Here is a 13,635-nt window from a genome sequence, read left to right on the forward strand (position 1 = left end):
CAAGGACAACTTAAATGTGTTTTTTTTTTGTTTGTTTGTTTTTTACCCAAGAACTGAGTGCCCATGTTTACATTTTTGGGGAATTTTTCTGTACTCTATACAATGTCAATATTCCACTTAAATATTTAGTATTAGGTATAAAACACAATTGAAACAATTTACAATTGTGGTTCTGTGTTTAGGCTGTGAGAGGAACCCACTTATGCACAGAATATACACACTCCATTTAGAAAAGACACCAGGTTGTATATCCTCAACCGATTTGGTTCACCTTAAAAATAACAGCTAAAAATACCTAAAAGATAAAAATGATGCTATTTATGCTAACTATGAATGTTTGTAGTCTTCTAACCAGAATTATGTGAAATTTCTCTCCTGTTTGGTGATTCGAAATGTGAATTTTCAACTGTATCTCGTTTGTTCTACCTCATATTATTAGCAAAAATATTTATATATATATATATATATATATATATATATATATATATATATATATTATGGGTATTACAACTAATAGTCTTGCAGCAAGCCCTGTGTCAGTCATCGTTTTACCATCAACACACCAATCCAATTTAAAACCAACGTCACAACTACAGTCAACAATGGCTTACAGTTAACTGTTTACTTGCTGTAAAGTACTAACGCGATATAAAAAAAAGATAACACGTTTAACTGTCAAAATTCTATTAAGTAGTTCCTTTTGGAGCGGATAACGGTAACTACAAATTTAATGAATGGTGAAATTAAATAAGGGAGGCGTAGTTAGATTTGACGTTCCAGTTTTAGTACTGACGGTGACAGCCAGAGGGTGACATCATCGACGTTGTGAGCACGTACGTCGTTAAGTAACGAGAGGACGGGAGGCAAATCAGAGTGGAGAACGGCCGTTTGTGCTGCTGGAGCTTCTCAGGGACTATCAACAGGGAGCGCAACCGACGACTGAGCTCAGAGCTGGGGGTATGAGAGCTGCCATAATCCGCTCCCATCCTCCTCTGGTCGGTTTCTTGTCCGACTGACAACCATCGGATCAGAAGCTCCACTTAACCAGCTGTCGGACGAACCCGATATCGGGTGAGTGTTGGGTCGCGGAACCATTAAAACCGAGGGGGAAAAGAGACCCGATTCGACCGAAGCGGAGTCTCCTATTCACGGCTTACAGGAGAGGGGGAGGGGGCAAGTACTTGGACTGGCTGTCTACCCTGGCTAGTTGAATGCATGTAAGGGTGCGGTTGTAAGTAAGACAAAAATTTTTTTTGACTTGTTCAACTGGATTAATGTGAAGCTTTCTTAAATATAGAACCTTTTCAGCAGTACGTCCCACGGTTCGGGTAACGTATTCCTCCTACTAGCATAGTCGTAGCGGCTAACAGTCAACTTACGCTGATTCCTGTGGCTTGTATTTCTAACGCAAACTAGTAAAAGCAGACATAAGCTGTTTAAGTCACCTATTTATTATTTTTGTCAAATTATGACTGTAAATGATTTATACATTTTTTTTTCTAAAAATCATATCGCAGCACTTTGTCAAAAGGAATACCGACTGAATTGTGCCACTACAGCTACAAAACCGTCGTTTTGTTCGCATAAATGGGGGAGAGAAAAAAAATGCGCACAAAATGTGGCATCCGTTGAATTCAGAACAAAGTAGTTGTTTGTAGTGACAGCTGTGAGGGGCGTAACGTTAGCAGTGTTCGTGTGATTGCGAAATAATCTGGTTTTGCGTGACTGACATTGTTTTCTTTCTTTTTTTATTTTAAGAGTTCTGAGTAGATGTAATTTCCTGTAAAAGTGCTCCAAACAGAAGTTGTTTAGATTGATGCAAAGCTGAGAAAAAAACCCCAAAATATTTCCTGCTTTACAGTCGTCACTGTGAGGTATTAAAGCTTAAACCAAAGCATTTCAGCTCCTTAGTACATCATGTTTTCGCAGCTACTACTAAGACTCCCGTTGAACCAGCAGATGTGTACTGTACCATCTTGACCAATCCACTCTCCTGGAGACGATTACTACCGTAATAGCACATGTTGTTTTTCCAGTGCAGTGTGACAGGCTAATTCCAATCGCTTCACCTTATGCACTCACGCTGTCTCCAAGACCTGAAAATGATGAATTTCTCCCATTGCTGTTGAGCTTATGATACTCACACCTTTGAGAATCCTAAAATCCCAGTCATAAGGCAGGGCTAAGACCAATACAAAAGCATTTATTTGAATACATTTATGCTAACAGTACATGCACCAGCCTGGAGGATACAGAGGAATAGAGTTGAGCGTTGTGTGTCTCTTGTTTCTGAACTGAGTGCCCTCTGTTTTAGTTTTGTAATTATTTTACTCCTCAACTCTGGTCTTTTGTTGCAACGCCAGTTCCACACTCTTGTGTGTCATGGCCCTAACCCTTTATTAACTCTGATCCGTCTGCGTCTGTCACATCTGCTGTGGCGAGCTGCTGACATTCAATTTAAAAAAAAATTTTAATTGTTGCCCATGTGCTTTGGATTTTTTTTTTTGTGCTATTAACTAGTTTTATCATAAAACCAGAGGATGTATTTATCCACCTGCTCGTAGTCAAAGTTTTCTAAATAATTACAGTTTTGTGGGTTCGTTTTCTAACTAATGGCATACAACAGGCTTCTTTGGAATCTTAAACGGGTACTAAATATTAAATTATTATGGATAAAAACATGAAATAAGTAAAATAATCAGAGATGCACCAAAAAAATACACTTATAAACCTTAATTGGACTTTTTTTTTTTTTAGCTTAACCATCACTGACCAGTGATCAACCTTTCAAAACATCCCATATGTAGTGAGTGAGTTGTCTTTAAATCAAGCAAGATGACACACAGAGAAGCAAGAAGAGGTTAAATGGAAGCTATTTTACTAAGTCTGAAGGTGTGTTTATAGTTTTTTTGAAGCTGAGAGAGAGCAGAACTTTAAAGCTGCAGTGTGTAGCTTTCCTGAAAAAAGTTTTTTTTTTTTTTTTTTTTTTACATATACATTTGTTAAAATTGTCACCATGTTGGGCCAGTGTAATATGAGACAATCTTTGAAAAGATCTTCCCTGATTTGTTAATGTTAAAATGTACAGCTCCTGGTCCAAAACAACCAATCAGAGCCAGGAGGAGTGTCTAAGCGCTGTCAGTCAACCACAGTGTAAGTGTGCTAATGGTGGAGAAACAACTTATTGTTTTTCATTATTTTATTGAAATTTTAAATTGCTATGGAAATTAGTTGTTTTGGCTAGACAAATACTAACTCAAGATATCAGTTAATGTAATTCTGGCTAGTCAGAATGTTAATTCAAGTTATCTCAATTAATTAAATGAATGAATTGATGTCACCTAATTTATTTGGAGATGTCTTGAAAGGAATTTAGACTAGTCAGAATTATAGATCCATATATTTCTAATTTAGTTTTGCCTAGTCATTATTTTCTTAAAGGTGTCTGCAATTTAATTTGCACTAGTCAAATCTAAAAATCTTAAGATGGCTTGAATCATGGTGTCATTCAAGATATTTTTGACTATTCAGAACAAAAAGTGAGATCTTAAATCTACTTCATGACTAGTCATAATTTATTTTTTTAATATCATAAATATTTGTTTCTGATGGTCAGTAATTAATCGTTTATCTCACATTAAAGCTCCCACACAAATTAATGGTAGCTGTGATGTCATTTATTCTAGTCAGAATCTATTTGAGAGACATCGCAAATGGGTATTTTGTCTCGTCAAAACATAATTAAAGATACCTTAATGTACTAATGTGTCTAGCCATGCATCAATTTTTAATACCTGGAATACAACCGAAACTGATTTTATGTTAAAACTGCCTGCCATACTGGTTCTCGGAGGATTGTTGCCTGATTTGTTCGAGTTGTCTTCAAAGTGAACTTGTTTTGAAGATTCAGATTTTTCTCTCTTGAGTAAGATAAACCGAGGTCGTTTTGTGGTCCCATCCAAGGAATCGATATGTTATCTGTGTGCTTGTTCCCTCAGTATGAATGTGTTTGTAGGCTCGGTCTGTGTTCTCCGTATTCTCTGCATTTTGGAAACGGCACATTTTGTCGACACGGCGTTCCCAGATTTAACATTGGGAGTAAACCCTCGTCTAATGAGCGCCGCTCCGCAGCTCTGGGCTTTCTGGAGTTCATCACACAGACCCAACGGTCCGAGGGCTCTGACACAGATCCAGCCAGCCAGTTGCTCTCCGTCGCCACGGCCACTCATGCCTCCTTTCCTTCGGCGTTGCCAGCCCGGCGTGGCAGAGAGCTCAGCCTCGCTTTTGGCAGTGGCTGCTCAACGTGGCGTGGTCGAGCGCAGCGCTAAATAAGTGATGATCCCGCGCCGCCATCACGTGCGAGCTTGGCTCAGAAATTGCTCTCGATTTCCTCATGCATCCCGAAGCCTCGTGCTCGTGCAGCATCAGGTCCTCCTCGTTCCTCTTCCAACCGGCATTTATACGTTGGCCTCTTTTTCTTTCTTTTTTTTTTTCTCGCTCCTCCTTTCTTCTGCTGAGCCCAAAGCAGTCCTCCACCCCATCATCCCTAGCTACCCTGCAAGTTCCACTGTTTTTTCTTTTTTTTTATGTTCTTGAGTCTAGATGTGTTTTCCAGCTAACGGGATGCATCGTCTTGTAAACGTGGAGAGTTTTGCTGGTATAAATTCATCATATGAGAAACCGAGTCTCAACAAAGACTTGAGTCATTTGTTAAGAAACAAATGACTCAAGTTAAACTGGCTCCACGTTTAACACTGAATGGTTTTTGACCAAGGGGAGACTGATATGAACTTAGTTTTATTACAAAACCGTGGTGGTAATGTCATAAAAGTGATAAGAGCTGTTTATTACTACTTTTTATGTAACTCTGAGGCTGTGACTGCATGGCACAGCAATTGTAGCCTCTCATGCACAAATTCTGCTCTTGACTAACATTTCCTTTTTATAAGGCGTTTCTTCAGGACACAAGTCACACAGAGAAGTGTGATTTATGCCACTAAACCAAGGTTATTATAGTTATATTATAGTCTCACAAAACAATGAAATCTGAAATGGAGAGAACATTTTTGTTGACTGAAATAAATAAAAACAGCAACTAATGGGGAGAAACTATAACCAGGTGGAACTTGTAAAACTAAAACATTCTGAAATGAGAGATATACTACGCTTTGTGTTTATGAATCTATTGATTAACTTTTGAATCTGATGTGAAATAAATTTTTGTGTGTGTATGTATATATATATATATATATATATATATATATTATTTTTTTCTTTCTTCCCTCCTCTCGGCACTTAAGCTTAGCCCACAAAATGGTGACAGCAAAAGTTTGGAGGAAACGCCATGAGTCGTTTGTTGTTCCACAATAATTGAATACATTTTTTGAAAATGGTATCTTCTGTTAAGCATTTATTAACCAATCGATGTACACATAATCACCTTTTAGAAAACAAATGAGGGAAACTACAACTTTAATAAAAACTAAAAAATTATATAACTAATTAAGAAAAACTAGCAGATACGCTCTAAAAACTAGTCAAAACTAGCAGTTAAAATGGAAAAACTGAATCATAATGAAAAACCCAAAAATGATTATACAGTAACTGCATATAACCATTTTTAATAATAAAAAAAAAAACGTATATTTATTGATGCACTCGTTGAGCAAACGGCGGAGAAATTGGTAACATACGGACAACGGACAGTTTTAAGGGATTTTACACATTAATTTGAATTTATCGAGCCAACAAATCAAAACTCTTAAAATAAATTTATCACTATAGATGACAAACGACACGTTGAATGACCACCCTTATTTTGACCCCCAAACTACGTCTTAATAACGAGCCACAGAGTTGAGAATGTGTTTATATGTTGCTTTTTTCCCCCCCCTGTAGATCTACGTTGTCCGTTGATGACAGTGACACCTCGCAACCATGGAGCTGAGAGTGGGGAACAAATACCGACTGGGGCGAAAGATAGGGAGTGGATCCTTCGGAGACATTTACCTCGGTAAGCATGGGAGGGAAACTGTTCCTCACCTTCCTCCATCGTCGGGCAGCTCAACCTGCTTCTCCTGCGCGTCCCGTACAGATGTGGTTATTTCTGTCTGCTTCTCCTCAGGTGCCAACATTGCGACGGGCGAGGAAGTCGCCATCAAGCTGGAATGTGTGAAGACCAAACACCCACAGTTGCACATTGAAAGCAAGTTCTACAAGATGATGCAGGGGGGAGGTGAGCCGCCTGCTGCTTCAACGCGCTCTGCAGGATTTTTCAGCGCATTCCTTCACAGACGTTGCTGCGGCGGCGCAAAAACATCCTGCTAAACCTGACGCTTGAACAATGAAATTTAAATTCTCTTAATTTTTTTCAGTAGCAAAGAAAGCAGTTCAACAGATTCTGCTTGCATAATTTCCAGATGCTGTCAAATCGGAGTTAAAACTTAGTTCTGCTTGTGTTAAAAAGTCAAACTTGTTAAATCTGTGTCATTAATTGATCAAAATTAATGCGTTAAAAGTCATGTAACTTTTCCTTACCCTACCTGGGCACGAATACAGTTTATGTATTACTCTATGTTTCATCTCCACATATTCCTCAATATTCAGTTAATGCTACTTTTCCCTTACCACCCTTGCAGTTTTAGTGTTTATTCAAAACATGATTGTGTGGGAAGCAGAGATGGGTAATAGAACGAGCAACCTGTCTGTGTTTACATGGCAGAGTGACTGTTTATTCTAGTGAACTGATTTACTTCCTAAACACAAAGCACCACTGTTGAGATGATAATACTGCTACACAAAAGAAACAGCAGAATAACCAGTCCTTCAGTATAAATAAAGGCTAAAATTCACCTTAACCCAACTTAAATGAACTTTGCTGCAGTTTTAATGACTCTTTTTCAAGACGTGCTGTTGTTCTGCCACTCAACCCTACATACTCCTGTTTTATTTTATCTGACCAGTCGGGATCCCGTCGATAAAGTGGTGTGGCGCCGAGGGCGACTACAACGTCATGGTGATGGAGCTGCTGGGGCCCAGCCTGGAGGACCTTTTTAACTTCTGCTCCAGGAAGTTCAGCCTGAAGACGGTCCTGCTTCTGGCAGACCAGATGGTGAGACTCAAACTTCGCCTTACAGAAACACTCAGTCAGCCGCTATCAATGTGAACGAGATATTTACGCTGCCAGTAGAGAAGCATGATAGGAGTGACTCTTTCTGCAGCAGCTCAGTGTGTAAACATTGTATACGATTCCCTTGAAATCTTTTTAGAGGATCTGGATGTTTCGATTTCCTCTCCTTGTCTGCTGTCGGCTTTATTCTGTGTTGACTGAGATATTTCATATCACAGGTCAGACTCTCGACTCACCTTTTGCCCCCGACGTGTTGGCGTGTCAGATGTCCATATGGCCATCCCATTGGCTGCTTTTCAGCCTTGCGGGGTCGTGACCTTCCTGTCCTGATTTGTCCCGCTGCCAAAACCAATCTGTCCTCCTTCTGTCCGTTCACCTAAGAAGCTCTCGCGCGGCCGACTGTCGGCGTAACAGAAATGTTTCCTTTCCAGATCAGTCGCATCGAGTACATCCACTCCAAGAACTTCATCCACAGAGATGTGAAGCCAGATAACTTCCTCATGGGTTTGGGCAAGAAGGGCAACCTGGTGTACATCATCGACTTTGGGCTGGCCAAAAAGTACCGTGACGCGCGCACGCACCAGCACATCCCTTACAGGGAGAACAAGAACCTGACGGGAACGGCGCGCTACGCCTCCATCAACACGCATCTTGGAATCGGTGAGACCCTGACGCGAGTTTTACTGCGATATCTACAGAGGGAGAATGATGCCATAGTCGTTTGTTTCACAGTGTTTGCGCATCAAACCCAGAGGTTTTCCTCTTATCAGGGTCGCTCTGTTCTGGCTCAGTTACGGCTACCTGATAATCTGGGTCGCATTGACCTTTGCCTGGTGGTTGAATTTAGTGGATGCACAGACCTAATTGTCCTTGGAGTTTTCTGTGTGTGTGTGTTTTATTTTATTTTATTATTCTTATTGAAAATGTATTGGTGGTGTATGATGGTTTTCAGATGTGGAAAGGTTTGCTGCTACCATCTCATGAACAGTCGATGCTTCTTTTTGTTCAGACATTCTGATTGGTCACAGCAACTGATTCTCCTGTGATCAATCAGAATGCCTGAATAAAGCTAAGAGGGGTTTAAAAATAATGTGACTGGCTGGGTGATGTGTATGGAAGAGGATTAGAGCCACTGAAAAAAAAAAATCTCGGAATTCGGACTATATCTCACAATTCCGAAAAAAGTCAGAAGTTGTTTTTTTTTTTTTAGTCCCTAATCATTTTCTGTAGATTTGGCTTAAAACTTTATTTCATAGTATTCTGATTTTAATTGATTTCTTCTACAAAAAAAAGAGGCTTTTTCTCTTTCTTTCCTTAAAACTAATTATTGAATGACTGAAAACATTTTCAAAATCTGGCCTCCAGTCATCCTTTCTGTGAGTTGTATTAAGTCTGGAAGAATTTTTGTTCAATTAAGGAAAAAAGTAGTTTTAATAAGAAAAAAGCTCCTTCAATGATTTTTGTGTCGACCACCCTAACAAGAATTATTATTGTCATTAGTTGACAATCATCTCAAATGGGACAATTAACCAACTACTTTTTTTTCTGCTTTCAAATTAGATTTTTCAAGCAAGTATTTCTTATACTTTAGCTCCATAATATTGCCAGAAGTTGAACTCTACCAAGAAGTAAAATTGCAACAATTCTTTAAACCCCCAGATGTTTGTCCTTAAAATCATCAGGTTTAGTTCTGTCTCATTCATGCACTCCTGGCACTTCGTGTCCACAGAGCAGTCGAGACGTGACGACCTGGAGTCCCTCGGTTACGTCCTCATGTACTTCAACCTGGGCTCGCTGCCCTGGCAGGGCCTCAAGGCTGCCACCAAGAGACAGAAGTACGAGCGAATCAGCGAGAAGAAGATGTCCACACCCATCGAAGTTCTTTGCAAAGGATATCCTTGTGAGTCCTCAGGCAGCTCCTGAAACCATCCACAGCTTCTGTTGTTTAGTTTGTTCTGCTTAAAACGGAACTGGGGATTCTAGTATTTGTGTCGACGCTTGCAGGTATTCTGACTTTCCTGTATATTCACTTTTTCTTTCGTTCTGGTTTTTTTTTTGTTTGTTTTTCTTTCTACAGCCGAGTTCTCTACATACCTGAATTTTTGCCGCTCACTCCGTTTCGATGACAAACCGGACTACTCCTACCTACGCCAACTGTTCAGGAATCTCTTCCACCGACAAGGATTCTCCTACGATTACGTCTTTGACTGGAACATGCTCAAATTTGTATGTTGTTTTTTTCTTCTTCTTCTTCTTCTTTTGTATCCAAACTTTCCTTGCTTATTGAAACCTTCAGTGGAAATCTCCTAATATGGCCGATTGCATTTCTCAGGGCGCCAGTCGATCAACCGAGGATGGGGATCGTGACAGAAGGGCTGGGGACGAACGAGACGACCGGATTGGAGGAGCCCCCAGGGGGTCTGCGTCGCGGGGCCTCCCCTCGGCCCCCGCCCCAGGTGCTCCCAACAGAGTCCGGAACGGACCAGAGCAAGCCATCTCAAACCCGGCCTCACGGGTCCAGCAGTCTGGTAGGTTACTGACTAAAACACATTCCAGTTTTAAAATTTAAAGGGGCAGTATTATGCAAAGTTGACTTTTTTACGTCATGGTATGTTATTAGTCCTTCATCTAAAACATACCTAGTGTGTTTTTGATCATTTCATGCACGTTTAAGAAATCCTGTAATCTCCCGTGGCAACCGTTCAACTAGTGCAAAATGCTTTGGGGGGCCAAAGCATTTTGCCCCCTTGAGGACAAACGCTTCTCCTCAGAGCTGCATTTTACAAGTTCCCGACTCACAGAGCAGCCCTCCCCCCACTCAGCTCCTTCAGACTAGCCAGCAGCAATTAGCAAACACCTGGTGGATTTTCCCATCTGCTGTGCTCATTATAGTAGCTGCTTCTCAATGAAATGCTGGTTAATTGAGAAGCGATGATGTGATGACTTCCTAAAGGCAGGGTTTCTTAAAGAGACAGGACAATTTAAAGTCGCTAAATTAGGAAGTCATTTTTGATGTATACAGTATTTTTAGAACGCAGTTACTTGATTGTTCTGTAAAATGATACCATGTGATTGTAAAACGCATATTGCCCCTTTAAATCTCTTTTATTAGAAGAGAAAACTTTGCTGACTCGATGTTTTCTAGAAAATCTTCATCAGAAGCCCTCTCTTATTTGTCTTCCCAACAGGCAACACGTCACCTCGTGCAATTTCCCGCGCTGAGCGGGAGAGGAAGGTGAGCATGCGTTTACACCGTGGCGCTCCTGCCAACGTATCGTCCTCTGACCTCACGGCCCGACAAGACCAGTCCAGGATTTCCACGTCACAGGTGAGACGACGTTCAAGGCACTGAGTTTTTCCAAGCAAAACTGTAATCATCCTTGACATTAGAACCCTCCTTCCTCACAAATATTGTTTTAAAACAAGAGGTACATGGAATTGATTTACTCATATGCTAGATTAGTGTTGTTTGCACTGTTCCCTGCTGGGATCAACTCCAACATTAAACCTCTAACTTCTGATGTTAATCTCATGAGATTTTGGAGGTAATCACAGCTTACTGTTTCAGTGTTCAGCAATAGAATTAATTCCCCTTGAGATTTGCTACATTTTCCCACAATACATCTCCAAACGTTGATGTGTTTGATATGATGGACAAACTCGGTGTATCACATGGTTGACTGTGAAGAGGTGTAGCAATAAAACATGCCTCAGTAAAATTCAGTTCATTCAGTTGTGAAGGCTCCTCATTAGCATTAAATGTCTGAGTAATCTTAGTAATAATGGAGAGTTTTGCAAGTATTGTTTTGCAAGATTTGCAGCTGTAATTGCTGCGAATCTTGTATAAATCTCAGTTAAAAATTAGTTTTTTGTGGAATTGAAAATAAAATTAAAACCATGTATAATTTTCCTTCACTTCACAATTATACCCTACTTGGTGCTTCACTTTAAATTCTCCATATGAACATTGAAGTGAGTGTACCGTAGCGAAGCAAGTAACCTTTTGAGTAAGCAAAGTTACTCAATAGGGTTGTTGCTAGGTAACCAAAGAGTGAGTGAGTTCATTGATGCTACTTGCTTAGCTGGCTGTGAGTGGTTGAAAGAGAAGTCTTTCTTCTGCCTACATCTCCCAGAATGCTGTGCGATTCAGCGAATATTCTATCAGATATTGATCATGTGTCTATTGCAACATGTATAGTTATTGATTTATTGACTTGCCCTACTGCATTGTGTGGAGCCACAGCTGAGTTGGGAGTTTATAAAGTGACTTTTAAGACAAAAAAGCCAAAATCAGAATCGGCAGGGCAGGCTTTTTATGGATCAGTGATCAGCCAGAAAACTGCAATCGGTGCAGCTCTAGTTTACCTTATGGGAAGTTAAATCCATTCAAATCCATCCATTTACATTTCAGTTTAATATTGTAAACTGGAAGTTATTTGCCTTAAACTTTATTCCGCCGTCGTTTGCAGGTCAGCGTGCCATTCGAGCACATTGGGAAGTGAGATTTTGCAGCTCCTCATGCACACACATATGACAGGTGAGTTCAAATTTGACATTTTCTATTGTTTAGAAATATAAATACAAAGTCTAATTCTCATCCTTTGTTGTTTTTGCAGGGCTGCAAGGAATTTTTGTCACTATTTTTTTCTTTACCCCCAACGTTCTTTATACTTTGTTTATTGCAAAACTGTTCAATGGACATGCAGTTTTTTTGTTTTTGTTTTTTTTAAATCTTTTTTCTTTTTCTTTTTTTTGCTGCAACGAGATATTAAATGTTTAAAGGATTCAGGAAAATACACGAAGGTGTTCAACATGCGTTCTTAAACATAGGATCACCACCACAACACATGAAACCAATGACAATGCTGCACCTTGACAGTTGCTCATTCCCACCCTGTTGTTGTTGTTTTTGTTTTTTCCTCTAAACATTCCCTTGAAAACAGTCAGCATTGAAGGAGCAAAAAAAAAGATTTCAGGAACATGCATGTTTCTTATTGATGGTTGATCAGACTTAGAAAATTCACCCCTTTTTTTTCCCCCAGAAAAAAGTGACTGTCATCTTCATTATTCATGAAGGAATATAAAATCGAAGGTTGAGTATCCCTTGTTTGTTTTTTTCTTATTTTATTCTTTGTATTTTTTTTTATTTTAAGAATTGAAAGCTAAATCGGTCGAGGCATGTAGATTGGAGGGTGGCAACCAGAGAGGAAAGGAAGCGAATGAGTAGTGATGTTTTTTTGTTGTTTTTTTTAGCTGTTGTAATATCCCTGGTGAAGTATCTGGTTATCTGCTTTTCAACCCTCACATCCACTTTTAGACATAAAAATCCTCTGCACATCTACTCTGCATATCCTTTTGTTTTTACAAGCTTTTATTTTGTATTGTTAATTTTTTTTTTTTTTTTTTTTTTTTTTTTAATCCATGGCGGTAAAAAATCTGATTGTGGAAATTCGAAGGACTCACTCCCAAGTCTTGAGCGAAGCTCCTCAGGAAATATCTCAGCATACCGATATTCGACCTGAGACCACAGCTGCCCGTTTTGGCTTACAAACAGGAGATGCAATTTTTATGATATTTCTTAAAAGTTACCTTTTTTATTCATTTGTTATTTGGGGCTTTGAAGAAGAGGTGAGGGTGGGGGGCAGTCACTGTTAGGAACATGAGGGTGGGTCGGGGCATCAACCTTTTTTTTTTTTCTTTATTTTCTTTTCTGTCGTTTACTCCACTGTAAATATTTTTTTATTTCATTGTAAAGCCAAAATGTGGTTATTGTAAAGGTGTAAAGTAGAAAAATGCATACTAATGACTTATAGGGCGTTGAATCCGAAATAAACGTGGAGATAGGCGACTGTTGCTGTGCCAGCTGGGTCATCCAACAGGTGTGAGTGAGTCGAGTGCTTCAGTGAAACCTCTAAGATCAATAACATCATTTCATCTGTTCAGATCCTCCTTTATTCCCCCCAAAAAATGACTTTCAGTATTTCTGTTACAGAAAAATAAATTGGTTTAGTTGACACTGCATTCTCTTTATTTAACCCCTCTCCAACTTTGTCATTAGATGCATCTGCTGGCGTGTGTGTGTGTGTGAATGTGTATGGAGTGCACTGTGTATAGTTGCCATTGTACAGGCCACCATGACCCAGTGGCATTGCAGTTGTAGATTTGAGGATGATGTACAAGAGGATGAAGCAAAAGGTATTTCACATTGTGTATTGTGTACCGATATCCTGTACAGTTCTTTAACACTATTTACAGTATTTGTGTATATTTTATGAAGTAATAAAATGGATAATGTTGCTGACAATCTGTTTTTTATATTTGCACTTGCATGAATGAATGAGCTGGACTCTTGCGTTTAGGGAGGAAAACATGCAGGGTCTGGATACATATGAGAGGATATTAGAAATATGTCCAGGCTTTATTACATTTTCCCTCATTTAAAAGTTGTACACCTGTCAGTCCATTCCATCAATTCCTTTACCTAATTATCACTCCTGTCTTCCACC

The 13,635-nt window shown here is 39.5% G+C and overlaps 1 protein-coding gene across 1 annotated transcript; it reads left to right on the plus strand.

The window, feature by feature from the left end:
- Positions 1–787: 787 nt before the first annotated feature.
- Positions 788–13,433, plus strand: LOC103143618 (casein kinase I). Its single transcript, XM_007560221.2, has 11 exons — positions 788–1,071; positions 5,899–6,013; positions 6,125–6,235; positions 6,963–7,111; positions 7,561–7,789; positions 8,859–9,029; positions 9,207–9,355; positions 9,462–9,657; positions 10,318–10,457; positions 11,599–11,666; positions 11,746–13,433. The coding sequence occupies exons 2-10, from the start codon at positions 5,938–5,940 to the stop codon at positions 11,629–11,631; spliced, it is 1,254 nt and encodes a 417-aa protein (XP_007560283.1). The 5' UTR covers positions 788–1,071; positions 5,899–5,937; the 3' UTR covers positions 11,632–11,666; positions 11,746–13,433.
- The last annotated feature ends 202 nt before the right edge of the window (positions 13,434–13,635 follow it).

This window comes from Poecilia formosa, unplaced genomic scaffold, assembly GCF_000485575.1.
Source record: "Poecilia formosa unplaced genomic scaffold, Poecilia_formosa-5.1.2 Scaffold114, whole genome shotgun sequence".
Classification (NCBI taxonomy): Eukaryota; Metazoa; Chordata; class Actinopteri; order Cyprinodontiformes; family Poeciliidae; genus Poecilia; species Poecilia formosa.

Coding starts and splice junctions, on each gene's coding strand:
- LOC103143618 (XM_007560221.2), top strand. CDS start 5,938: ATGGAGCTGAGAGTGGGGAACAAATACCGACTGGGGCGAAAGATAGGG. Junction 6,236..6,962: donor CAAGATGATGCAGGGGGGAG/GTGAGCCGCCTG, acceptor TTATCTGACCAG/TCGGGATCCCGTCGATAAAG. Junction 9,658..10,317: donor CTCACGGGTCCAGCAGTCTG/GTAGGTTACTGA, acceptor TCTTCCCAACAG/GCAACACGTCACCTCGTGCA.